Source organism: Salmo salar, chromosome 08, assembly GCF_965601325.2.
Source record: "Salmo salar chromosome 08, fSalSal1, whole genome shotgun sequence".
NCBI classification, from domain to species: domain Eukaryota; kingdom Metazoa; phylum Chordata; class Actinopteri; order Salmoniformes; family Salmonidae; genus Salmo; species Salmo salar.
Genome location: NC_138298.1, coordinates 14,312,294 through 14,340,290, shown reverse-complemented (window position 1 = coordinate 14,340,290; position 27,997 = coordinate 14,312,294). Strand labels below are relative to the sequence as shown.

Sequence of the window (27,997 nt, the reverse complement as noted above, 5' to 3'; positions counted from 1 at the left end):
AGACAACCATGATGAGCAACATACGCAACGGACAATGTTAATTAGCTTGCAATTTGATTTATTCCAAACACCTGTAGGCTTTTGTGCCTACAGTGCATTCTTTTCACCTCACTCAACTTGTCATATTTAATCACTGTCACCTTGCAAGTGCAAACACGGCACTGCTTCATCTAACAAACAAACTCTGCCTTGACCTCCCGGTCTCGTGCTCCTTCTTAGGCCATCATCTAAAGTCCATAAAGCACAAAACTTACACAACATATACATACTGTCTCTTTTGTATGACTGTCTTGCAGACTCCAAGGCTAATGTAGCCAATCAATCTTAATAGCGCCATTCTTTCTCATGCGTTCGTTCACGTACATTTCTCCCATCTCAACATTACTTCCCCATCCGTCTTTCAACATCTTTCAAAAAGCAAGCATATACACTGAATGTTTCTTTCATTGGGCATCAGGGAACCCGAAAGCCGGTAGATTTATGGGCTCGGGGAGGGATGTTGTGCTTAGGTGAAGTTGTAAACTGAGATTTCTTATTCAATGACTCATCATTTATGCTACAGTGTGTCTGGGTAGCTCTTTACTAAATGATGTTATCACTTTGACTAAGCTTTATTAGTCCACGTAAAGATATCATACACTTAACATATATAATGTCAAATCATGACTGTTCATGTTAGTGACAAATTATAACTCAGTAAGTTCTGAAATTCTAACATGCGCTAAGTTGAGCCACTGACAGTGTAATGTCATTTTTCAGAAATGGACATACAATGAACAGACTTAAAGGTAATGACATGTTAATGACAGTGTTACACATATTTCTGTTGTAGTCAGCTAGACAAGAACATCTAACATTTCAAAATGAAATACACATATTTACACAGTGCCTTCATAAAGTATTTATAACCCTTGACTTATGGTATCAGTTGTGTTACAGCCGGAATTCAAAATGTATTAAATAAATAAAGAATTCTCACCCATCTACACACGATACCACATAATGGCAAAGTGAAAACATGTTTTTCGAAATGTTTGCTAACTTATTGAAAATTAAATACAGAAATGTCTCATTCACATAAGTATTCACACCCCTGAGTAAATACTTTGTAGAAGCCCTTTTGGCAGCGATTACAGCTGTGAGTCTTTCTATTTAAGTCTCTAAGAGCTTTCCATATCTGGATTGTGCAATATTTTCCCATTATTCTTACAAAAATTATTCAAGCTTTGTCAAATTGGTTGTTAAGCATTGCGAGACAACCATTTTGAGGTCTTTGCCATAGATTTTCAAGTAGATTTAAGTCAAAACGTAACTCGGCTACTCAGGAACATTCACTGTCTTCTTGGTAAGCAACTCCAGCGTAGATTTGGCTTTATGTTTTAGGTTATTGTCCTGCTGAAAGGTGAATTCATCTGCCAGTGTCTGGTGGAAAGCAGATTGAACCTCTAGGATTTTGCCTGTTCTTAGCTCAGTTCCGTTTCTTTTTTATCCTGAAAAACTCCCCAGTCCTTAACAATTACAAGCATACCCATAACATGATGCAGCCACCACTATGCTTGAAAATATGGAAAGTGGTACTTAGTAATGTGTTGTATTGGATTTGCCCCAAACATAACACTTTGTATTCAGGACAAAAAGGTCATTGCTTTGCCACATTTTTTGCAGTATTACTTTAGTGCCTTGTTGGAATATTTTGTACTGGCTTCCTTCTTTTCATTCTATCAATCAGGTTAGTATTGTGGAGTAATTACAATGTTGTTTATCTATCTTCAGTTTTCTACTATCACAGCCATTCAACTCTGTAACTGTTTTAAAGTCACCATTGGCCTCATGGTGAAATCCCTGAGCGGTTCCCTTCCTTAGACGCTACAGAGTTAGGAAGGAAGGACGCCTGTATCTTTGTAGTGACTTAGTGTATTGATACACCATCCAAAGTGTAATTAATAACTTCACCATGCTCAAAGGGATATTCAATGTCTGCTTTTTTTTTTACCCATCTACCAATAGGTGCCCTTCTTTGAGAGGCATTGAAAAAACTCCATGGTCTGTGTTTGAAATTCACTGCTCGACTGAGGGACCTTACAGATAATTGTATGTGTGGGGTACAGAGAGGATGTAGTCATTCATCATGTTAAACACCATTATTGCACACAGAGTGAGCCATGTAATTGACAATAATAAAAAAGAATAATAACCTTTCTAAAAACATAATTCCACTTTGACATTATGGGGTATTGTGTGTGACACAAAACCTCAAATTAACACAACAAACACAACAAACATTTTGGAAAAGTCAATACTTTCTGAAGGCACTGTAAGTAGTGTGAATGTACTGTTCAGTAGAATGTGCTACTTTGTGTCAGGATTCAATTAGACTTCATTCTAGTATTCAACAATTTATCAGGATAATGCGGAACAAATGTCCTTTTGAAGGACAAGAAACATCATCAGCCAATGTTCAACTGTTATAGTATGCACTGCTATTGATTAGTGAATAAAATAATTTATCTAGCCTTCCAAGTGCACTAATGTGCCCAACAGCAATTACACACCCTTAAGAAGGAAATTCAGTTTACATACCACAGTATATGAACCATTTCATAAAAACCAACAACACAAGGAATTATATGTAAAATAAAAATACAAATAAATTGTCTTCTCTGGTTTGACATTTTGAAAGGTATCATGTTTGACGTTTGAATCCAAATGTTTGCATGACAAAGGTGAAATACCGTTAGTCAATTTAATCCACCCTTTTGTAACAGGTGAATATTTTTCAAAATGTTATAGATCCATGGCCCAGTGGCTTGTACTGTGACTATACTTTCTTCCACAGTGGAATCAACTCACAGGGTACTTTTTTATACAGTATGTTGTCACAGACAGAAAACTCAAATATATTTTTCAGGTTCATAGACTGACCAGCAGCTGAAAATACCTTTAATGCATTTTCTAATGTGTAAAACAAGAAAAACAGCAACAGCACATTCAAACACGGAACTTTAAAAAAAACTGAAGAAAGCACCATTGCTCTAAGCGTGAGTGTCTATTGTTGCACTGCAGAATTGTTCAAAAGGAAAGAAAGAGATTAGTATCTTTTTTTAAGTTTAAAGTCAATTTCATGTTAGCTCATTCATCCCTGGGTGTGAGCTGAAATTGTTTTAATAAATGTAAAAGTCCACATCCCAATTTGTTTTAATAATGAGCAATTTTCAATTAATTAATTTGATTTCAAATCATAACCTGAAATGACTGAATTGAAATTTGAATTCACCCCAACCCTGGCCCTGATTGAATATGAATATAAGCATTTTTTTTACAATTGGCATTCAGAATTATTCTGGAAGTATTCAGAATGGGCATGAATTAGCAGTATCCACTATTTTTTTAAATAATTGCCATTTAAGAAAAGGATCAAAGGGAAAGACAATTCCTTTCCCGTTCCTGTTTACAAGTAGGCAACCACCCAAAACATTGTGAAATCATAAATAAAAAAATACTTATGTATGAATGAATGATCGACTGATGCATTTCTAATTTATCTGAGTTCTTCTGTATTCTACCTCTTACCTCTTTAATGCTGAAGTAGCACGCTAGCCTGTTGTCTGTTCACATAATGCATAATACCTCACAATTACTAAACACATACAGTACATACACACACAGGCATTGTCCTTTTACACGTGAGTGTAAAAGTTAGCCAAAAGCTATAGTGGAGGTTATCCCATAAAATGTCTCAACTATAGCTGGCTCCCCTAAGCCTACAGTAAAGCTACTTGGGAAACGTTTGCCCCAAATATACTATATAGCCAACCGCTGACTCTAAACAACCACTAAATATGTGGCAGGTCCCAGGGCTCCAGCTTTTATCAGTCTATCATCATATTATTTGCATACAAGGAGAGCGCCATGCAAATGTCATATAAAAGCACATCAAATCATACAATCCAATAACTGTGTGGCTATTAGATGCAAAATGAGGAAACGAAGGGTGCAGCTAGTTCAGAGAGCGAAAGGGATCTTTTTACTGCTTCTCCGGGTCACCAAAGAGCCAAGAGAAAAAGGAAACGCATCAGTTTAGAGAATAAAAAAATCCCTTATTAAAAATAATTCCTGGATTGGATTTTCAAACTATATGATGCATTGAATTGGAATTAACCCCCCTGCACATGCAAATGTTTTCCAATGTATGGTGTAACAGGGTCTATTGTACGTCTACTGATTAAATATTTTTGTTGGGACAGTCACACTCGCGCACACACACACACAAGTGTGTGACTTTTATGGGCCTTCTATTCTGCTTTTCTGAATTACAGGTTTACTGGACTCGAGTGAATCCTAACTTCCACTTAAATTGAAATGTTTACTTATTCTCCCATTAATCATAGCAGCTTGTACATTGGATGCTACTGTATGATGAATGATACTGTATGCTGCAATATAATTTTTTCAACAATAACTGAGAAACAAACATAACTTGTTCTGAATTCAAAACAGACGTTTGCTTCGCAGGATGGGAAACGTGCTGAATTCAATGTTTGTAGATCCAATAAAGTGTCTAAAATGTTGAATCTTAATTGGAAAACAGTCTACATTATTTCCTTTTGAATCACAATATTGCAGTGCCTGAATCCAATTGCTTTTGAACAAAAGGAATGGTCTGTAATCTAAATACAGATCTGAAAGCAGTTTTACAAAGCAATTAGCTACCTTACAAACAAGCAGTAGGCATGAAGCATAGCTTTACAGATACAGACGTGCTGCAAAGACCACCGGCAGGATAGAGTTGGATGGGGCAGTGATGGTGGCAGGTGGTTGGGCTTGGAAACATTGTGGGTTCAGGTGGAATTTGGTGGACTGGGTGCGAAGAAGGCTGTGAGAAGATTACCATGAAACATCTACTTATCACAGGACAGGCTCCTCAAGAGGCACTCCTGTGTAGAAAAACAACAAAGGATGGTGGTCAGGACACATGCAATAAAACTTAATCATGATAAGGGTTCATTTGAAAAGGCTTGAATTTGTTTTTGTTTTCTTGGTAAACCTCACCCCCAATATTTTGACCACATCCACTTTTGCAACAATGGTGCAGTAAATTAAACACTCACATTAACTATTATACCTGTGTGATACTAATTACTCAATAAATTGTGTTCAGAGGCTAATTCAGTGCCTTGTGATTAGAGTGTCTTCCCTGACATTGGAAGGTTGGGGGTTCAATCCCGGTGAGTCATAGCAAAGACTCTGGGACCCGATGCTTGGCACTCGGTATTAAGGAGATGGATTGGGGGTGAGGCCCGGTGATATACTGGCATCCTGTCCAGGTGTACACCAAGCTACCTCACGCTACAAAAACAGGAGATAGGCTCCTGTCCTATGGGCTTTTCTGTCTTGGACAAGATTCATTATTTAATTGTATTGATAAAGAGACAGGACACCACTATGTTAGCTTTAGGGACGCCCTTTATGAAGATAAAACCGGATATGTAACACAGAGCATTGTGCGTGCTGTAGTAGAGTGGTTCCCAACCAGGGGTACTAGTAACCGAAAAAGGTTGGGATCCACTGCTGTAGTACATCATGCCACAGCAATAACATCGTACTAGCATGCTGTTATTTAAGTGATAATGCCCTCAAAGCCAGTGTTTGGAGGATATATTGAATTTTGAAATAATGTTGCAAATGTCAAAGACACAGACAGCAAGTTTTATACAAATGTGTTCTTAACTGACTTGCCTAGTTAAATAAAGGTGAAATAAAAAATAAAAGATGGAAGAGGCATTTTAACGTCATAGATTTAGCTGGTGGTAACTTGTGGAATAAACACTGGCTGGAATGTGGTTTTAACCTATCTGCATTCAGGATTAGACCTACCCGTTGTATGGAAGTTATTTAGTAGTTGCCTTCTGATAGAAAGTTCAGCAACTTCTGTCATTCATTATCAATAGCCATTTAACTTCATGACTATGCAATTACAAAGCAACTACTACATTAACTTATAAGATAACACAACGTTATTACTTGAGTAATTACATCATTATTAAATAGGTCTAACATTTCATATAAAGTGTTACCCTTTAATTCACAGCCCCATCATTGCGAAAGTGGACATGGTCAAAATATTGGGTGTGAGGTTCAGTGTGGTGTTATTATACAGCAATAAGAGCAACTTAATGTAAAGTGGGACCCTTAAAAGATACACTGAAACGTAGTAAAAGTATGTAACCCCTTTACGTAAGAGCTGGAGGTCAGCACCGCTCCACTTCCTCCTCCACTTTTAGGAGAGAGGGGCGACCTATAAAAACTTTAACCTGCTGCAGCCTCGCTCACCAATCTGCCCCCCCCCCCCCCCCCCCCCCCCCAGCATCTGATCTCTCCCAGCAGCTGTCCTCCTGCATCAGCACAACAAATACTTTACATTGCCTGACCTTTTCTCTCCCGTCGCTATCCCAGCCGTGTCCAATGCTTCCACTCAACCCCATCTGACTCCCTAGCCATTGACCCAGCTGACATGTATTCCTCATGCAATTGTCTCAATACACGACACATTTGTGTGTGCGCGCGCGCGCGTGTGTGTGTGTGTGTGTGTGTGTGTGTGTGTATGTGTGTGTGTGTGTGTGTGTGTGTGTGTGTGTGTGTGTGTGTGTGTGAAAGAGAGGATGAGGACAAGAAGGGGTAGGGGAGGGTGCATAGAGTTGAAGAACAATGAATTGATTTTAAGTTTCAATATATCCACAAACGTCAATACACAAAGGACAGTGCCAATTGAAATCTCCCTTCACATATATGATCAATTTAGTATTGAGGAACCCAAATTTTTGTATATTTCCCCCACGAAAATGTAATTAAGTTAAATGTAGACGTAAGTGATAAAATTGTATGAAATACATTTTCAACATTTAAGCTGTATTTTGTCACAATAACCAGGTTTCCATCCAACCTTTTTACGCACGTAAAGTACATGCCGGATAATGATGGAAACAGCAAATTTGTCATAAACTTTCCAAATGTCAACAAAACAAATTACGCTAGACAAGGTGGGATCTTTTTGTGTCTGTAAAATGAATTATGCTACCAATGGCAGCGAAAACACTCTTATGTGCAAATATTGATATAATAACCATCATATTGAAGTAAACTTGGAGTCACACGATGACATGTTGTGTGGTCCTCCGACTACGACTCGGGGAACGTTTATTAGGCTACAGATGATTCACAGGGTGGTGAAAGTGCAAGGTGATGATCTTGATGCTCCTTTCCAATAAATATTGAGGATCTTATTCGACCAGTTCTCTGCTGCCAATGACTGGAACGAATTGCAAAAATCACTGAAGCTGGAGACTTATATCTCCCTCTCTCTTTAAGCATCTGCTGTCAGAGCAGCTGACCGATCTCTCTACCTGTACATAGCCCATCTGTAAATAGCACACCCAACTACCTCATCCCCATATTGTTGTTTATCTTCTTGCTCTTTTGCACCCCAGTATCTCTACTTGCACATCATCATCTGCACATCTATCACTCCAGTATTAATGCTAAATTGTAATTATTTTGCCTCTATGGCCTATTTATTGCCTTACCTCCCTAATCTTCTACATTTGCACACATTGTACATTTTTCCATTGTGTTATTGACTTTACGTTTGTTTATGTGTTGTTGTTTTTGTCGCACTGCTTTGCTTTATCTTGGCATGGTCGGAGTTGTAAATGAGAACTTGTTCTCAACTGGCCTACCTGGTTAAATAAAGGTGAAATAAAATAAAATTAATTCTGGTGACATGAGGATTGATGCTTGGCTGCTGTTTGACAAATTAAAATAATCTCACTCTTTTCATTACAGACAGAATCTCAAAATGCTTGTTAAGCAAAATAAACAAGTCATTTAAAAAGAAATATAGGCTACAACAGTAGCTAGATCAAGTATGTTTGAGTGCTTCTTGAAGCCTTCAGAAGATGGACAGCTGCAGTCATGAGAGGATCTGATGATCTGGGGACCGGAGGTGGTGGCAGGGCGTCTCAGCCTTTTGCAGCTTTTCTTTACTGGGACTCTGTGATGAGCTCCCCACAGAGTACAGCCCACGCCTTACTTCAGAACTACCCCCTAAGCAATGAAAAAAGCTGGCCGCCTGTCAACTCTGCATGCATAGCCTCCTCTTGGGTCACCATTGTTGAAAAACAACCCAAAGGTGTCGTTCTAATGAAAACATTAGCTAGCTTATTGGCCTTGCTGATTTTCATCAAGTTACAGGCAGGATTCCAATTCATGATATCAAGACTTGATCTGCACGCTTTTAGCTGTTGAAAAATAAAGTTTGTAAAAAGTATTTACATAAAAACTATTAAATATGTACAGAATTTACATGAGCTCTTTGCCTAGGCTGCCACTAGGCGCCATGGCAATTATAAAACTCTGATGTTATACAGTTCATTTGGGCAAGGCATGTGGCTGGATTCTGTAAATAACTTAAGACCACTTTCGATAAACATTGGAGTGTGACTTTCATTAGTGGATTAATTGATAAAGATGACTTTATAAAATAAATCATTTGAATTAAATATTATTTGCGCCAAATACAACTGGTGTAGACTTTACCGTTAAATTGCAAGATCGCAATTTCAAGATTTCAATTTCAAGTTGCAAGATCGAATCCCCGGGCTGAAAAGGTCAAAATATGTCGTTCTGCCCCTGAACAAGGCAGTTAACCCACTGTTCCTAGGCCGTCATTGAAAATAAGAATTTGTTCTTAACTGACTTACCTAGTTAAATAAAGGTTAAAATAATATGCTTTCTTATGAGCCTTTCTCAATGATGCACAGTTTAAAAATAATTATACAAATTGAATTAAAATACTAACACGAGGAATACAGTAAAATACTTAAGAATGGAGCTATATATAGGGAGTACCAGTACCAGATCAATGTGCAGAGGTACGAGGTATTTGAGGTAGATATGTACATGAAGGCAGGATAAAGCGACTAGGCCTCAGGATAGATAATAATGAGAGTAAAATAAAGAACAGATTAGCAGCAGCAAATGATGAGTGTAAAAGTGCGTGCGTAGTGTATATGAATGTGTGTTTGTGTTGTGTTATGTGTGTGTGTGTGCGCAGTGTATATGAATGTGTGCTTGTGTTGTGTTATGTGTGTGTGTGTGCGTAGTGTATATAAATGTGTGTTTGTGTTGTGTTATGTGTGTGCGTAGTGTATATGAATGTGTGTTTGTGTTGTGTTATGTGTGTGTGTGTGCGTAGTGTATATGAATGTGTGTTTGTGTTGTGTTATGTGTGTGTGCGTAGTGTATATGAATGTGTGTTTGTGTTGTGTTATGTGTGTGTGTGTGTGTGTGTGTGCGTAGTGTATATGAATGTGTGTTTGTGTTGTGTTATGTGTGTGTGTGTGCGTAGTGTATATGAATGTGTGTTTGTGTTGTGTTATGTGTGTGTGTGTGCGCAGTGTATATGAATGTGTGCTTGTGTTGTGTTGTGTGTGTGTGTGCGTAGTGTATATAAATGTGTGTTTGTGTTGTGTTATGTGTGTGCGTAGTGTATATGAATGTGTGTTTGTGTTGTGTTATGTGTGTGTGCGTAGTGTATATGAATGTGTGCTTGTGTTGTGTTATGTGTGTGTGCGTAGTGTATATGAATGTGTGTTTGTGTTGTGTTATGTGTGTGTGTGTAGTGTATATGAATGTGTGTTTGTGTTGTGTTATGTGTGTGCGTAGTGTATATGAATGTGTGTGGGCTTTGTGTGGGAGTGTCAAATTAGTGAGTGTGCGTAGGGTCAGTGAAAGATAGAGTCAGTGGAGATAGTTCGGGTACCATTCATTGACTATTTAGCAATCTGGCTATTCATATACTTACTATTAAATAAATACTATTCAGATACTAAGCTATAATGTATGCTTAAAATATTTGGGAAATTATATTATTTTATACGAATACAATTGCTCAGAGAAAGAGATTTGTTTAACAAGTATTTTTTTTCTCAAAAAGGTAGGGGTCAAAATGATTGACACCCCTGTTTTCAATACCTTTTCAGGATAACCGCACTGAAAATGTGTTTTTGCCAGAGCTACAGACGGCTATATACAGGACTACTGTGAGAAACTTTTTTTTTTAAATAGGCGGTGCTGCAGCACCCTCAGCACCCCTACTGTACTTCCTGTGTCTTAGGGTTATTGTATTGCTGGAAGATCCACTTTCAGATCCAGTTTCAGCCTCCTGGCAGAGGCAACCAGGTTTTTGGCTAAAATGTCCTGGTACTGGGTAAAATGCATGATGCCATTGACCTTAACAAGTGCTCCAGAACTAGTGGAAGCAAAATAGCCCCATAACATCAAAGTACCACCACCATATTTTACAGTAGGTATGGGTTCTTTTCTGCTCATGCATTCTGATGCCAAACCCATCACTGGCATGCATGGCCAAAGATATTTATTTCCATGTCATCCAACAATGTCAACAGCCTGGGGCCTCATTTATCAAAGATGCGTGCTCACAAAAAAATACTCTAAATCAAATTAAATCAAATCGAATTGTATCAAATTGTATTAGTCATATGCGCTGAATACAACAGGTATTACAACCTTACAGTGAAATTCTTACTTACAAGCCCATAACCAACAATGCAGTTTAAAAAATACAAATAATAAGAAATAAAAGGAACAAGTAATTAAAGAGCAGCAGTAAAATAACAATAGCGAGACTATATACAGGGGGTACCGGTACAAAGTCAATGGGCGGGGGCACCGGTTAGTCGAGGTAATTGAGGTAATATGTACATGTAGGTAGAGTTATTAAAGTGACTATGCAAAGATAATAACAGAGAGTAGCAGCGGCGTAAAAGAGGGGGTGGGGCAATGCAAATGGTCAGGGGTAGCCATTTGATTAGATGTTCAGGAGTCTTATGGCTTGGGGGTAGAAGCTGCTTAGAAGCCTCTTGGACCTAGACTTGGTGCGCCGATACCGCTTGCCGTGCGGTAGCAGAGAGAACAGTCTATGACTAGGTTGGCTGGAGTCTTTGACAATTTTTAGGGCTTTCCTCTGACACCGCCTGATATAGAAGTCCTGGATGACAGGAAGCTTGGCCCCAGTGATGTACTGGGCCGTACACACTACCCTCTGTAGTGCCTTGTGGTTGGAGGTCGAGCAGTTGCCATACCAGGCAGTGATGCAACCAGTCAGGATGCTCTCGATGGTGCAGCTGTAGAACCTTTTGAGGATCTGAGGATCCATGCCAAATCTTTTCTGTCTCCTGAGGGGGAATAGGTTTTGTCGTGCCCTCTTCACAACTGTCTTGGTGTGCTTGGACCTTGCGTGCACCTAGTATTCCCGCAAAATTTAATATGGCTCTGATTTATCAATGAAAACATGGATATATGTTGCGTGTGACTGATACATCCCAATAGAAAAAGGCTCAGTGTCATTAACCTCGCAAGGTGAGGTATTGAAAGGTATTGAAAACAGGTGGTGTCAATCATTTTTACACCTACCTTTTTGAGATAAAAAGTATTACTTGTTAAACAAAATCTTGTTCTCTGAGAAATTGTATTAGTATAAAATAATATAATTGTAACATTTTTTGGAGTATACAATATTTTAATTATTTATTTTATACAGTCAATTTTGCTCGTATTTATCAAGGGTGTCAATAATTTCGGGCCACCACTGGACATACAATGTGCTATCCTGTATGATTATTTATCAGTTCAGTTTCTGTTGAAACAGTTGAAACTATATGTAACTTAATTGAGTTACGCAATATTTTTTTTTATACTTGATTGGACATGAAGAGCAAAAATGCTAATATGATATTATTGACTTGCATTGAATTTGGGCCACAAATGCTAAAAAGTTAGCATTTGAAACAGTGATCAGGTAAACAAAACCAAAGCATGGTGGTCATACCTTGTCCATAGACTGCTTACATGGTAAGGAGACCAATATGTCATTTTGTAATTTGGGTGAACTATTCCTTTAGGAATCTCTGTTATCACTCATTACCATCAACGAGTTGGAACTAAGGCACTGTATCTAACGGTACAGACATTGGCCTTTATTCACAATGTGTCTCAGAGTAGGAGTGCTGATCTAGGATCAGGTCCTCCCAGTCAATATAATTTTTAAACATTATGATCTAAATTAGAAACTGATTGTACATCAGCACTCCTACTCTGAGATGCTTTCTGAATACTTTACCTCGAAAGTATAGGGCAAACTGAAAACATCACACAGAAATACAATTTTTCTTTCTTTAGAATTCACTAAAACAAGCAACATCAAGTAGGCCTACCAATTGTGTATAATTATTTAAAGTACCAGAAAGTATTGTTACCACATAATCTTCTAGTAAACACTAGGAAACTACTGGAAATACTACCGTAAAGTACAGTCTGTGACTGATTACTTAGAAGCACTGATAAACTATAATACCAGATAACTAATTTGGGGCCCGAATCAGACTTACTGTAGGAAATGTACGCCTTCCCTACGCACACCATTCCTACGCACTTCTTAGTAGTTGGTATTCAGACTTACCCTATGTAGGTGCATAACAGGCTTTGAATGCGTGGTTCCCCTGCGCTTGCTGAATAAATGTAATTCAACCACTGAAAACCCTCCCACTTCGTGGCCACCAGATTTTCTCGTGGAGTATTCATTCAGTATTATTATTATACCTTTATTTCAACAAGGAACACAGACTGAGACCAAGGTCTCTTTTACAGCTGAGCTCTGCGTATACATGTTTACACATACAGTTTAGGTACAGTGATTAAGAAACTAAACAAGACAAACAAAACGATCACAGATAACACAAAAAAATACAGCAGCAGATTACATTTACACATAGGTTACCCTAACAGCACAAGAACTTGCATTACATGAAACAGTTACAAGCAATACAAAAATACAAATCCTCCAATAAATATTTAAAATGGGCAAGGGGGACAAGAGTCTCAAGTTTAAGTTTAGTCTGCAGGCTATTCCATAGGCAAGGAGCATAACAGGAAAAGGCAGCCATACCCAACTCTGCAAATCGCATGGGCTTCAAGTGTAATCCATGCTTGAGACCTGGTTTTAGGAATTATAATTCAAATATTATTGAGTGATGATAAATAAGAAGGTAGTTTATTCAGAAGTGCTTAATAGACAAACACGAGAGCATGTTGTTCTCGTCTCATGGACAGCGAAGTCCAACCCACATTTTGATATAAAACACAGTGGTGAGTTCTGTAGCTAGAACCCGTAATAAACCTAAGTGCGCAATGATAAGTAGCATCCAGCGATTTAAGTGTTGATGCCGTAGCATGCATGTAAATAATATCCCCATAATCTATAACAGACATAAAAGTAGCTTGCACAATTTGTCTTCTATTTGTAGAGGACAAACATGTCCTGTTTCTATAGGGGAAGCCTAGCTTGATTTTTTGCCATTTACAAAGTTCATCAATATGCATTTTAAAAGACAGTTTATCATCCAACCATATCCCTAAGTATTTATATGCAGAGACCTGATTAATTCGAGAACCATCTAAGCTCGTAAGTGCAAGTGTATTTTCAACCAACTTTTGGAACCTAAAGGGTTTTCAGTACATTTATCTAAAGCCATCCCTTTAAATTTGGTGTGCCTTTAATTTGAATTTTCTCCACAGACTATACTACAATATATGGAGAAAACGGTTCAGAATATTAGGGACCCGTGTGACACAGCAGTCTAAGGCACAAGTCAAGGATCATATCACCGCCACCCTAGACCCACTTCAGTTTGCATACCGCCCCAACAGGTCCACAGATGACGCAATCGCCATCACACTGCACACTGCCCTATCCCATCTGGACAAAAATAATACCTATGTAATGCTGTTCATTGACTACAGCTCAGCATTCAACACCGTAGTACCATCCAAGCTCATCATCAAGCTGGAGGCCCTGGGTCTCAACCCCGCCCTGTGTAACTGGGTCCTGACTTTCTGACAGGCCGCCCTCAGGTGATGAAGGTAGAAAATAACATTTCCACTTTGCTGACCCTCAACATTGGGGCCCCATAAGAGTGTGTGCTCAGCCCTCTCCTGTACTCCCTGTTCACCCACAACTGCGTGGCCATGCACACCTCCAACTCAATCATCAAGTTTGTAGACGACACAACAGTAGTGGGCTTGATCACCAACAACGACGAGACAGCCTACAGGGAGGAGGTGAGGGCACTCGGAGTGTGGTGTCAGGAAAACAACCTCTCACTCAACGTCAACAAAACAAAGGAGATGATCGTGGACTTCAGGAAACAGCAGAGGGAGCACCCCCCTATCCACATTGACGGGACAGTAGTATGGAAGGTGGAAAGTTTTAAGTTCCTGGGCATACACATCACAGATGTACTGAAATGGTCCACCCACACAGACAGTGTGGTGAAGAAGGCGCAACAGCGCCTCTTCAACCTCAGGAGGCTGAAGAAAGTTGGCTTGTCACCCAAAACCCCGACAAACTTTTACAGATGCACAATCGAGAGCATCCTGTCAGGCTGTATCACAGCCTGGCACGGCAACTGCACCGCCCTCAATCGCAAGGCTCTCCAGAGGGTGGTGCAGTCTGCACAACGCATCACCGGGGGCAAACTACCTGCCCTCCAGGACACATACATCATCCGATGTCACAGGAAGGCCAAAAAGATCATCAAGGACAACCACCTGAGCCACTGCCTGTTCACACTGCTATCATCTAGAAGGTGAGGTCAGTACAGGTGCATCAAAGCTGGGACAGAGAGACTGAAAAACAGCTTCTATCTCAAGGCCATCAGACTGCTAAACAGCAATCACTAACTCAGAGAGGCTGCTGCCTACATTGAGACCCAATCACTGGACACTTTAAATAATGACACTTTAATAGTGTTTACATATCTTACATTACTCATATCACATGTATATACTTTATTTTATACCATCTACTGCACCGTGCCTATGCCGCTCGGCCATCGCTCATCCATATATTTATATGTACGTATTCTCATTCACCTCTTAAGATATGTGTGTATTAGGTAGTTGTTGGGGAATTGTTAGATTACTTGTTAGATATTACTGCACTGTCGGAACTAGAAGCACAAGCATTTCGCTACACTCGCAGTAACATCTGCTAACCATGTGTATGTGACCAATAAAATTTGATTTGATCTAAGTGCTAGAGGTGTCACTACAGACCCTGGTTCAATTCCAGGCTGTATCACAACTGGCCGTGAAAGGGAGTCCCATAGGGTGGCGCAGCATCGCCCGGTAGGCCGTCATTGTAAATAAGAATTTGTTCTTAACTGACTTTCCTAGTTAAATAAAGGTTAAATACATTTTTCCAAATCAATGAAAGAAAGCCATGTAGGCCTAAATACATGCATATTTGTCTATTTTTCTGCACCAATTGGTAGATTTAAAAATACTCTGATCTTGTATATTATATATTTAGCGTTAGGAAAGTATTCATGAATAATAATAAAAGACAGGTTTGGAAAGCCTTTACGCACTAAATATATTGGTGAATCAAAATTACAGTGGTTTGATTCAAAGTGTACAATAGGGGTTGAACAGTAGTCCTATAAATCTACCCACTAATCATGGATCTGTGATGACAATGGTCCAGTCGTCATGAACTGTGCGCCAGGCTACAAGTTTAAACGGCTACATATGTGAGCTACAAGTCCCAATTTACTGCACATCTTGTAATACATTAGACTAATATGAGCCACTATTGCTAGTGATCCTCAGGAACAACCACACAAATGTGACAGAGGAAAGAAAGGTAAACTAAGTATGTAATGGAATGATGCAAAATGTAAGGAAATGAGCATTCAAGTGACAGTTATAGATATACAGTATGTGGGTATAACTGATGGTGGCTACCGAAAATGGCTAATTGTTTAGCCTGATACCGTTTTTGTTAAATACAGTAAAAAGCCCAGGGATATTTATTTTATTTTACCTTTATTTAACTAGGCAAGTCAGTTAAGAACAAATTCTTATTTTCAATGACGGCCTAGTTGGTTAACTGCCTTGTTCAGGGGCAGAACGACATATTTTTACATTGTCAGCTCAGGGATTCGAATTTGCAAACTTTCGGTTACTAGGCTACCCTGCCACCCCAATATAATTAAAACATACTAAAAATCATAAATCAACTCGGTAGGTTTGCCCCTTTAATGTCATTTGCGCATGGCTACAGAAGCCTATAGCTTAGGTCTCCAAATGTCATCATTGCAAGTAATAAGCCCAGCACTTCATAAACTTCATTGTGGAAAAGTTGAAATGTTGATATGCTTCAGTTAGCTGCCATATGACTGGTTTTACATTTGTCTCCAGCGATCCTAAGGTAAAATAGATCCAAAACAATTGACATTTCCTCACCTGTCTCTGTCTTATTTCAATAAACAAACTCGATAACTTGAAAGGCCTGATTGGAGACAGCAACGTAAAATAAAAATAAAATTCAGGGGACTTATATCAAAAGAAAAGTGTAAAAAAGGTTAATAACATCATCATTCATCACAAGGGAACAAGATGCTTATTGTGCCAAGTCAATCTGGTCTCATCATTCATTATACTAATTCATAATATCTAACATTCCTCATTCATCTTAAAGTTCAAGTAGATGGGAGGAGGTGAGGGGGACGTGGCACTTTTAATAATAATGCAATAATGGAGCATTAATTAAATTCTTTATGAAAGGCTTTATGAAAATTGTCGCAAACCCACTTACACATTTTTTAAATTACAATTTAAATAAAAAAATAAAATAAAAAACTGCAATCTGAATATGTTACGAATTCCAATTCGTACAATATGTTACAAATTTGTAAGTGCTTAAGATTTCGTTCAATCTCTTTAACCCACTTGGTGGTAATTGTAAATTGCTTATGAATTTTCTTCATTTCACAACACAAATCTCAAACCAAAAACCATTATTTCTCAGGTGGTGGATTTTTTTTTTTACAAATTTCATAGGGCCTGATTCCGACCCGAGTTAAGTGAGCATAAATGTACCGTAATCCCGTTTTTATGCACTTTTCTCTCTATGCATATTCTGACCTTGAATTTAAGTATGAGAATAGAATGCTATTCACCTGCTATTCGCTAGGGTGGAGATCTAAGAAATGAAGGTGTGGCGGAGGTGTGTCTACAGATACATCGTATTTTGACCTTGACTTAATTCTCTCATAATTCCACCACCATTACGCGCACGGAAACCATGAATAAGGTCGAGCGAACCTGATGGTTCCAAGTGGAAAAAGCATTTACTAGGTTTTTTTCCAATAGAAATAACAGCATTCTCCATGCACTGTAATTTACAACTTCATATAGCTTGGTAAATGAGTAATTCGTTTGAATAAGGGAATTGTAAATATAAATGACACTTGTTTTAGATCTATTTTAATTTATAATCGCTGGAGACAAATGTGACACAAACTGAAGCATATCAATATATCAACTTTCTCACAGAAAAGTTTATGAAATGCTGGGCCATTACGCAGAATTGAAATTGTACAGCTTTTTAACTTGCAGGGATGGGCACTCTTGAATGTCTGAATTATAGGCTACCTTGACGTTCTCTGTTTCCTATTTCTATCATGTTAAATATTTAGCCACTGTCAGTATCAACTATCAGTAGGCCTAATAACCACACATATTCAACTGCCAATTAACTGTTAGTTCACTTCAGTTGGTAAAGCCTACATTATCATTCATTGAATTACATTGTTTCGTTTATCTTCATTTGCTTCCGCTCTAAACGCCACGGCGGGGAGGATCATTAGTCACAGTTCATAATGTAAAAAAAAAGACATGTAGGCTAATTAAAATACTACGGAGTGGAGCACAGACCAAGCCGTAACAGTTTGAACCCGACGCAACGCGCAATACTTGTGTCACGTGTGCTCCCTCTCCGGCCTCTAGGTCACCAGGCCGCTCGTTATATGGCGCACACCTGTCACCATCGTTACGCGCACCTCCGCGTCATCAGACTTACCTGGACTCCATCACTTCCCTGATTACATTCCCTATATATGTCACTCCCTTTGGTTCCTTCCTCAGGCGTCATTGTTTCTGTTTCATGTCTGTGTGCTGTTAGTGTTTCTTGTTTTGTATTATTTTCCGTGTATTTTATTAAAACACTCACTCCCTGAACTTGCTTCCCGACTCTCAGCGCACTCGTTACAACTTGGCCGTGTCATTACACAGTTCCTTGGTTCGTGCAGGCAATAGCCTACTATTGTACACTATTCTCCCTATTATAATTCTATGTACACTAATATTCCAACATTATCATGGGTTGAAAAACTGAATGTGGCAATTTTTTGAATTAAAGCTGCAATATGTAACTTTTTGGGCAACCTGACCAAATTCACATAAAAATGTGTTATTGATCTGTCATTCTCATTGAAAGCAAGTCTAAGAAGTGGTCTATGTGTAATATTTCTTATGCTTCCAGTTCATAAGTTTTGTTTTTGCGTCTTTTACTTTCGGTTTTGTACACCAGTTTCAAAGAGCTGAAAATACAATATTTTTGGTTATGGAAAATATATTTTACAGTGGTTTAGATGGTACAATGATTCTCTACACTATGTCACATAAACGTAAATTAGCCTAACTATTACAATTTTAGCAACCAGGAACTGCAACTTGGTCTCAGAGCATTTCATATGATATGTATGATATGTAATGTTTCGTATGGTATGTATTAATTTGTGGATGTTCATCACCCATTCCATATGATATGTTGCAAATTATAATTCGTATTATATGTTACGAATTGCAAAACGTACAATATGTTACAAATTTGCACAACGAATGATAGGGTTAAGTTTGGGGTTAGGGGAAGAGTTAGCAAACATGCTAAGTAGTTGCAAAGTAGCTAAACATTAGTAAGTAGTTGAAAATATGCTAATTAGCTACAATTCTAAAGTTGTCCTTTGGGTTGCTAAACATTCGAGTTATACGCCCACCCATTCACCCCGACTAACAACGCTACTTTAGTTTTTGCCTAAACTAACCATCTATCTTACGCAACCATACCAAACGTAACCTATCATACTAAATGGAGTGTCTCGGATTTACATACAGAATAATACGAAATACTCTGAGAAGTTGGAAAATGGCAGAGCATCTTTAATCAAACCATCGTTTTCTTTATTTTGTGAGTAAAGAATCTCCAAGCCTGTTTTTTATGATTCATAAATACTTTCCTAAATCTAAATAATCTAAAGATCAGAGTATTTTTTTATCTACCAATTGGTGCTGAAACGGAGACTAAATACATATTGCCTATTTAGATGGCGTTCTTTCATTGATCCCTAATATTCTGAACCCGTAATCTCTAGATATTCTATTGAGTGTCGACAAAATTCTAACTAAAAGGAACACCATATTTAAAGGGTTGAATTACATTTATTCAGCATGCGCAAGGGAACCACACCTGCAAAGCGCGTTACGATAAGGTAAGTCTGAATACCAACTACTGAGAAGTACGTAGGAAAGGGGTGCGTAAGAAAGGCTTAATTTCCTAAATTGGAATCAGGGCCATACAGAGAGAATACTCACCTGCTGTTTATGCCTTCAAAAAGTGGATTTTAAAGGGGCTGTAGATTGTAAACAAAGACACTATGTAAACATTTTAATGGCATGCTTGGTGGTATTCCAGTACAGATTGGGGTCTTTGCATGTTGTCAATAAAATATATTTATACAAGTAATTTAAGGTTGTATTCCAGCCACAGACTGTACAGCTTAGAAGTGGTACAAGCATGAGTGAGAAGGAAAGACTCAAGGTGACTCACTGTGTATATTCCCTTAGTGGTTACCGATGCTCCACCACAAAGCTCATGGTCGTCCCATCGAAGAAGGGTGGTGCAATGATTCTCGGGCGCTGCTGCGACGTGATGCTGATAACCGGTGGTTTCCCTTCTGACAAGGCCGCACTCCCCCGGGTGGTGACGTGGTGGCCCAAGGTGACGGGCACTGACGCTGGCACTGACCCTCCAGTAGCACTGTAGTAGGGGCTCTCTGCCCCCGTCATGTTACCCTCCTGTCCCCCCCCACGCACCAGGGTGTATTGCCCGTGAGCCGTATCCCCGCTCTCGTCCTCCAATTGGGATGCCACGTTGGATGCGACCTGGGGTGTCATCACCGTCTGTGCAGGAAGCATGGGTGAGAGGAACCCCGGGTAGATCATGTAGGTGGGTGCGTACAGCCCCCCAGTGTTCAGCGCCAGGGGGGACACGGACATGGGGGTCACTGGCTGCAGCTGTGGCATAGGTATAGGCATGGGCACATCCACATACTGGCCCGTCTCAGGGTCGAAGAGACGCCGGGTGACTGGCTCACTCGGAGTGTCCACCAGGTAGTACTGTCCAGTGGTGGGATCAAAGAGCATCTTCCTCTGGGTAGGCTGGAAGGGGTCTCCCTCCGAAGGGGTTGTGGGCAAGGGGGCAATGGACGGGGAGAAGCAGAACACCTGCGGCTGGGGGGCTCCTTGCTTGACCACTGGTAGAGAGTGGTGGTAGATGGTGGCGGTAGTGGGGGTGGGGGACTGGATAGAATTATGCTCGGATCTCTTGGTGTCGGTGATGCCAGGTTGACTGGCAGCAGGGCTGTTTGGGAATACCTGCTCTTGAACGGGCAGTTTCACTTGACCGACATACCTGCCTTCTACAGGTATTGTTAAGTAGTTTTCAGAGTCTGGGTTGCCAGATTTGATGGGCTGTGGTGGTGTCTCTGTGGTGGGGCTGCTTTTGAACCTTCCCCTGTCCACCAGGGCTCGTTTTGGGGGGGATATTTTCAATGACACTGGAGCTTTCGGGGTCTTAGTGCTAATGCTTTTCACCATAGAGGTTGCATGTGATGGAGAACAGGGTTGTGGCCCATTCCTACTAGCAGAGCTGCTGCTACTGACAGCTGTCTTAATGCTGTTCCCCAAATGAAACACGCTCTTGTTACTAAACATTTTACTTTGTTGTGACTGGGTTTTAAATGTGTCCTTTGTGAATGGGACATGGATTATTCTTAGACAACCTTTCTCTTCTTGAATGTTGCATGTTTCTGGCAACCTGTCTGTGTTTGTCTCTGTAATAAGCCTCTCTCTGCCACCTGCTGAACCTATCTCCTCCGGGCCACCATGCTCCTCTTTAGCAATGAGTGACAGAACATGACTGTCTGTAATAGGCCAGGGAGCCTGGCTCTTGCGCTTCCATTCATTTCTGTCAAAAACATAAAGCTGTTCCATTGTTTTAACGGCCGCCTTTAGTTTCTCTAACGCCCCCTGTTTTGGTATTTTCGACTCCGGTTTGCGTTCACCTGCCTCGACCATTTTTTCCTGCTTCTGTTTAGCCTCGGACTGATCTGTGTTGGGGTGTTTAGCGAAGCCAATTGGAGGTCTGCCCGTCGCCCTGTGCAGCGACGTGGGTTCATTTTTGGCACAGTCTGGAGATGGTTTGGGGGATGACCTATCGTTCTCAATTTGTCTCTGCTTTGGAGCCTCGGTTACAAGCACAACTTGTTTAGTACTGCTATTTGTATTTACAGACTGACATTTTATTACAATTGAAGAGGGAGGCGATTTTATACCAGGTTGTTTCTTAGAAGCTTTATCATCGCGTAATGAGGCAGTTGCAGGGGCGACTGCGCCTTTACTCTCGCTGTTATCCACTGAGACTAAACGATATGAACTCTTGACCAATTTACGTACGTCTCTTACCTGATGAATTGGCGTCTGAAACTTGCACTTATTGTCTCTTATATCCCTAACTGTAAAGTGTGGCACTCTGTCTGGCGCTGGCAGCACCTGGCATTTGGAGTCACCTGCTGACTTTATTGGATCACTTATATTAGGGGTTAACAAGTTGTCAATAGTTAGCGGATTGCATTTGTTTTCTTTTACGCTCCTCAGGCGTATTTTTATCTCGGGTGCCTTTGACCCTTTCACGATTCCTGCATTGTTGTCAGGTCTAAACTTTCTCTCCCGGTCCCCTTGTTGCTCTTTTTGCGCACCGAGTAAAGTACTGTCTGACATCTGTTCTTTCAATTCTGTATTTTTAGGGAGACGCTGGGAACTTGGAACAAACAAGTGTGACAATGTAGTTAGCTTGCTACTTACAGCTCTGGTGTCTAACTCCCTTTTCCCCGTGTTATCTGTTGTGGAGTGTGTCCCATCTAAAACGGTACGAATTTCATGTTCATCTCGGGGCTCTGGCTCACCATCCCTCCATGATTTGAATGCGCTGTTTTGGCAATGGCTCAGGGATCCTCTTGTGTGCTCGCATGCATCCTTTTGAGAATCTAGTCGTGCCTCATTTATGGGCTGAAGTGTTCTAGTGCTTGCTAGTGTTCTTGTACGCTCTTCCTTGGGGTTACAAGAATTAGGTCTACTGTCCACAGCCCCTTGTTCATCAGAAGAATTGCTTGTGTATCCCGAACCCGATTCTGAGGATTGACTATGCACGCCTCTCTCTGTATCCCTCTCTCTTATCCCATCTTGATCCTTGCATTGAAAGCATGGGGAGTGCGTGGGATGCGTGTCCTGTATCTCCCCCCTCTCCATCTTGCGCTCCTGTTCAAATTGCATTTTTTTGGAAATTACATTTTTTAAGAGACTTGATGCGAAACTTGCCTTCTTATGTGTGCCTTCCATGCAATCACCCGCGTCACTGTGTTGGTAGCTCACTTCATTCCCTGGCTTGGCTGGCAAGGTGCCGGTAACTTCATCAATGGAACGTGCTCCTGACGCATTTTCTGAATATTTGGGAGACTTCCCGGGTTCAGGTGACCCCGCTTCAACATTACAGCGAAAATTCAATGTCTTTGTCAAAGTGATAACCTCACTGCCTGGTTCAAATGGGCCTGCAATCTCTACGTTTTGGGTAGAGGAAGATGCATGTTGTGGACTAGATATTTTTGTATTCAAAGAAAACATCTTGGTTTGTTGTCCTTTCTTATTGCTTATGGCAATACCATGTATACTTTTATAGTCTGCGTTCTTGCTCATTTCAAAAGTTGCAGTTGCACTCTTATGGGCGATTAGATTTTGCTCTCTGCCATGTGACATATTACCATATTTAAGGTCAACGAAAGCTGACCACTTGTTTAAGCCAAGCCCATTTTCTGACATTGAAGACTCACTTGAAGTGCTCAAATTTATAGCATCGAAATAGGGACATGCTAAACTCCTAAATGATTTGGCGGTTAAATTACGCACTTCTTTATCAGCGTCGTCCAGTTCACTTATCGAACTTGACGCACCGCTGGAATATTCGTTAACATCTTTCCCTCTTAATTTAGTTGCAAAGTGTTGACGTCCCGGGGCCGGGATAAAATATTGGGATCTATCGCACAAGGCTTCCGCTCTGGCGTCAGTGCTTGTAAAAAAGAAGTGACTCCTGTCTCCCACGTGCTTGGTATTATAACAAATGTTTTCATTCTCAATGATATTGTTAGAGTCGTTTATCGCTCTTGATGACGTCTTGATTGACAGGTGAATTTGCCCCGCCGAATTCCCACTACTGTTTTGGTTTTTACAAATGCTTTCATCTGAGCTGGGGCATTTGTCAGAGTCACAAAACTCACTCTCAGTGCTGACAACTGCACAACCAGAAACACGTTGGTGCACATTACATTGCGCCTTGCTGCTTTTTACTTTCGCCTGGCTCCTACCATCCACTAGGCCTATCAAAGTTTCCTCCGTTGTTTCATCGCTTTCAAAAGAGGCATAATCCACAAATGAATAAACCAGATTATCGTCCTCAATATCCCAACAGGTTCCCCGTCCAAAATCATAATCGACATCATGGTCAAGCTCTGTCAGTTGGATTTCGTGCGTTGTAATGTAGTGCGATTCGTCTATCACCGTATCAGGAGCACAATGGTCTGAAAATACTACGCTCTCACCGTCGTCCGATTCGGTTTTACTGTTCAAATACATGTCTGTGTATTGTAACTCCTCACACTCGCTGGGGACATTATAATCACGAGGCACAATTTCGCTCTGGGGTTCTGTCGTATTGTCATTCTCCAAGTCCACATTGCTGTTAAATTCTGTCAAATACGTGTCCATGGGGTGATCTTCCGAGACAGGCCTATCTGCCCACCTGTCCTTCGATGGTTCCTCATAGATTTGATCCACATTGTCATCAATCTCGCGAACCCCGGGGCTCCTCTCTCTGGACGTATCACTGTTGCATTTGAAAACTGCAAGCTGGTTACCGTCACCGGTAAAAGTCACTTTAACAGTTTTTGTGCCCTCTGAATTCATATCAAGTAAATCATCCAAATCAACATAATTGGATTCGTCACTTTTTGCCTTAGGGTTGCACTGGTTTTTGTCTTCATTTCCAGGGAGCAGCTTTCTATAAGGTCCGGTGTCGTCTCGGTAAGTGAGAGTTTTCTCAACTGCTTCCATTTGTGCGGTTTCTTAACGCCAGAAATGCTCTTTGTTAGCGATGTTATCCTGACACAGGACGGAAAACTGCGCGAGGGAGAGACTGGAATGAGGGAGGGAGAGTGAGAGGGTGTCGGTCTAGTCGCCCTCGGAATCCCCAGTGGTATATTCCGCCGTCCGTAATCAGCGCATGGAGTTGTTGCTCTTCACCGCTTCTCTCGAAGACAGTTGTCTGTATAACGCTCGAGTAACATTTCGGATGACATGTCAGCTACATTGGCAAAGGCTGGGGTCAAACCTTCGTCACAGAGTGCGATTTTAGGCCTACATGCTAATCTACTTGATGCTGCTCTCTTTGATAACATAGCGGTTCACAATCAATTGCGCGGTTGAGAGAGAGAGAGAGAGAGAGAGAGAGAGAGAGAGAGAGAGAGAGAGAGAGAGAGAGAGAGAGAGAGAGAGAGAGAGAGAGAGAGAGAGAGGAGAGAGAGAGAGAGAGAGAGAGAGAGAGAGTGACTATGTGGATTTAACGACCCTCATGGAATGCGCGTGAACATGATCTCCCTGTGCCAAATTACAATAAATTATGCACAGCGACTTACTTACGCACAACGTGTTACTGTATTTTCGAGTAAATATTTGATGCGCCCATGCAGTCTATTAGATACTAAAACGTAAACATCAAACTCTATAGTGTTGCCTTAAACATTTGCATATGTGACAAATAGGCAATAAAAGATAACGGAATGGAAGACGCGCTATTTTTATCAGCCGTGCATGGGACTAAACCTCCGTGCCGCACAGCACAGGCACTCGCTGACTGCATAGTACTCTTCTTGAAAAATATTAGGTCCTAATTTAACTCCTAATTAAAAAAGTATTTTAGAAGTATGTTAAAGTGGTTCAACGCTAGCTGCCTCGTATTTTCAAGAGAATTGTCGCATCAGCTACTGTATGCCCAAAGTGCAGTTAAGGACATGGAATGTGCGTCACCTTTCCTACAACAACAGCTAATGTTCCTAGAAAACAGCGAAAATCTCTATCCAGATCTTTCTTTGTTTCGTTCTATACTTTCTAAATAAATACCTTCTAAATAAATAAATATTTAGGAAGGAAATATTTTCTAAAGAAAGGGAAGATGTGCATTTGTTAATTCATGGGCAAGGTAGCTGATTTAAATCAGAAATGCATAACATCAATGCTCTAACAAATTAACAAAATTGCTAGGCTACTTTGATATTAGAAGCCGAAACAGCTATATGCTGCTTGATAAATACCACTCCCGAATAGGTCAACATCTTTCTGCTCTTATTGTCAGACATTATGATTGATTGGAAAGGAGCATGAAATAGATCAGTTGGCCCCAAACCAAACCGGCCTTATGTGGTAGCTGCAAATACATTGGACTTAAAATATTTTTTGACAGCTGAATGTTATCAATGCTCCACCCACGATTTTCAACAGCTGCAAACTCTTAATAGCGAGAACCAGGAAGGTTGTCCGATAGGTTCTATTGTGGAACTCACTGCAAGGACTGAGACTCACCTAAATCCAATGCGTCAACAATGGTATATGTTTTTCTCATCTTATACAGTATGTATGGACTTTGTGATCGACCTGACTGTATATTAACTTGGTGACAAACTTGATGAAAAAATTTCACAATTTGTACAACAGTGGTATTCAAACGTCTTCACCCGAAATGCCAAAAACATTATCGGGGACAGTGGACATCAAACACAAATTTCTGCAGAATAACCATTATTCAAATATAAAACATTGATGTTCACTGGCACGATTTCTGAATGGATGCTATACTGTTTGAGCTCCTTTGTTGATCTGTCTTCTTCTGACTTTTCAATCATTGACTGGTGCCCAGAGGTCAGTAATGAATCAGTAGGCCTAATGGAGAAATAAGACATTAATGATGCTTTTAAATTCATGTTATATAGCCATTGATTCTTGAAGAATACAGCTTCTAAATGTCTCATGACCTTAGTTTAACTGTCTTACACTATTACGTACGTTTGTAAACAATGTAGGCCTAATTGTAATCAAGCACTGTATAACTTTTAAAAAAAGGAAGAAACTATCATTTGGATCTCAGGATGGTCGACCCTTGCATCCATAGCTCTGTCTATGAAATTGAGAGTGGCTGCATTTCTACAGCCCCATTCCTCAGCTGTTTTCCAAAACAAGATTTCTGAGGCATTTATGTAGTGCTTATAAAGATGCTAAGAATGCCCTGTTAAGCCTGTGTGACCACACACACACACACACACACACACACACACACACACACACACACACACACACACACACACACACACACACACACACACACCTCTTATTTTTCCGAAACCACTGTCGTGTCTGTGACTATCATTAAATGTGAAGACTTATTTACATCAAATCAGTTCTCTAGGTTTAATTATTATGTGATTAAACTAATCATGTAAACATTAATTAATTAGGGAGTCGGGGCACCACGGAAAATGTTGAGATTACAAAGTTATAATTTTCTGAATATAACTCTTCAGATATTTTAATATCTGATCAATTAGTGTTCTATGAATGAATGATTATTATTACCTCAATTCTCATTACAGAACGTCGCAAACCCTTGGATATCTGCACGAACCCTAGCCAAAATCATGTATCAGCAATATGCAAATTGGCTTATTTATTTATTTACTAACTAACTAAATAATCACACAGAATTACAGAACAAACAAACAGTAGATATTGGTTACTAACAATGATAGAAATGTCCCTAGTGGGCTATGCCAATATGACGGCTTGGTAAACAATGGAAAGGGGTGGGGAAAGACAAAATGGATTCACTACACACAGTCTATAATTATATTCATTGAATGCTAATCCTTTGCACATGAACGGCCGCTCATTCGAGAATAAATTGCAATGTACATATTTACGCCTGTATGTCATTGTTGTCTCTCCGTTAAACACTCAATCGTCTTGTAGAGTTCACCAGAGTCTCTGGTTAACTTTCTCAGAAGTCACAATGTCTTTCGTGATTGTTGGTGGTTAGAATCGATACTTCAGAGTACCATTCGGAAATGTTCTCATAGATAGATGCTTCAGCGGTTGTCTGTTTTCTCACTCTAGATTTACGTCATTTCTAGCTGCAGACTCATTCTGTAGTGATCAATAGTCTCAGAGTTTAACCATTTCCAGCCGTGTAGCCAAAACTACAGCTGCATGGTCTCAGTGCCCTATAGAATTGTAGCCATTCCAACGTGGGGACGATGTCCCAGCTTTTTCTGACTTCTTAACCAATCGAGACATCCGGCTTACCGTGGGTCTCTTTGGCATGAAATGTAAATTTGGTCACGGGTGGTCTTATACTCTGGAGTAGAAAAGGGCGGTTCCATGATGCCGATGTAATGTCTATGCTCATGTGGGCATGGCCATTGATTTGGTTAGCTTTATATGAAAACCCATACTCTCATTTAGAAGGGTAACATCACATTACATCTTTTCACAAATAGTTTCATGTTTAATCACATACGTTTCACAATATTTAGATGTAAACCTGACAGCTGGGAAATGTACACTTTAAGTCATACAGTTATGTGTG

At 40.1% G+C, this 27,997-nt stretch overlaps 1 protein-coding gene across 1 annotated transcript; it reads right to left on the bottom strand.

Annotated features, from left to right (window-relative positions):
- Nucleotides 1-41: 41 nt before the first annotated feature.
- LOC106609998 (uncharacterized protein C4orf54-like) lies at nucleotides 42-24,796 on the bottom strand. The gene is made up of 2 exons (XM_014209083.3): nucleotides 19,805-24,796; nucleotides 42-4,934 (listed from the first exon to the last, which is right to left on the bottom strand). The coding sequence occupies exon 1, from the start codon at nucleotides 24,415-24,417 to the stop codon at nucleotides 19,825-19,827; it is 4,593 nt and encodes a 1,530-aa protein (XP_014064558.1). The 5' UTR covers nucleotides 24,418-24,796; the 3' UTR covers nucleotides 42-4,934; nucleotides 19,805-19,824.
- Between the last annotated feature and the right edge of the window lie 3,201 nt (nucleotides 24,797-27,997).

Coding starts and splice junctions, on each gene's coding strand:
- LOC106609998 (XM_014209083.3), bottom strand. CDS start 24,417: ATGGAAGCAGTTGAGAAAACTCTCACTTACCGAGACGACACCGGACCT.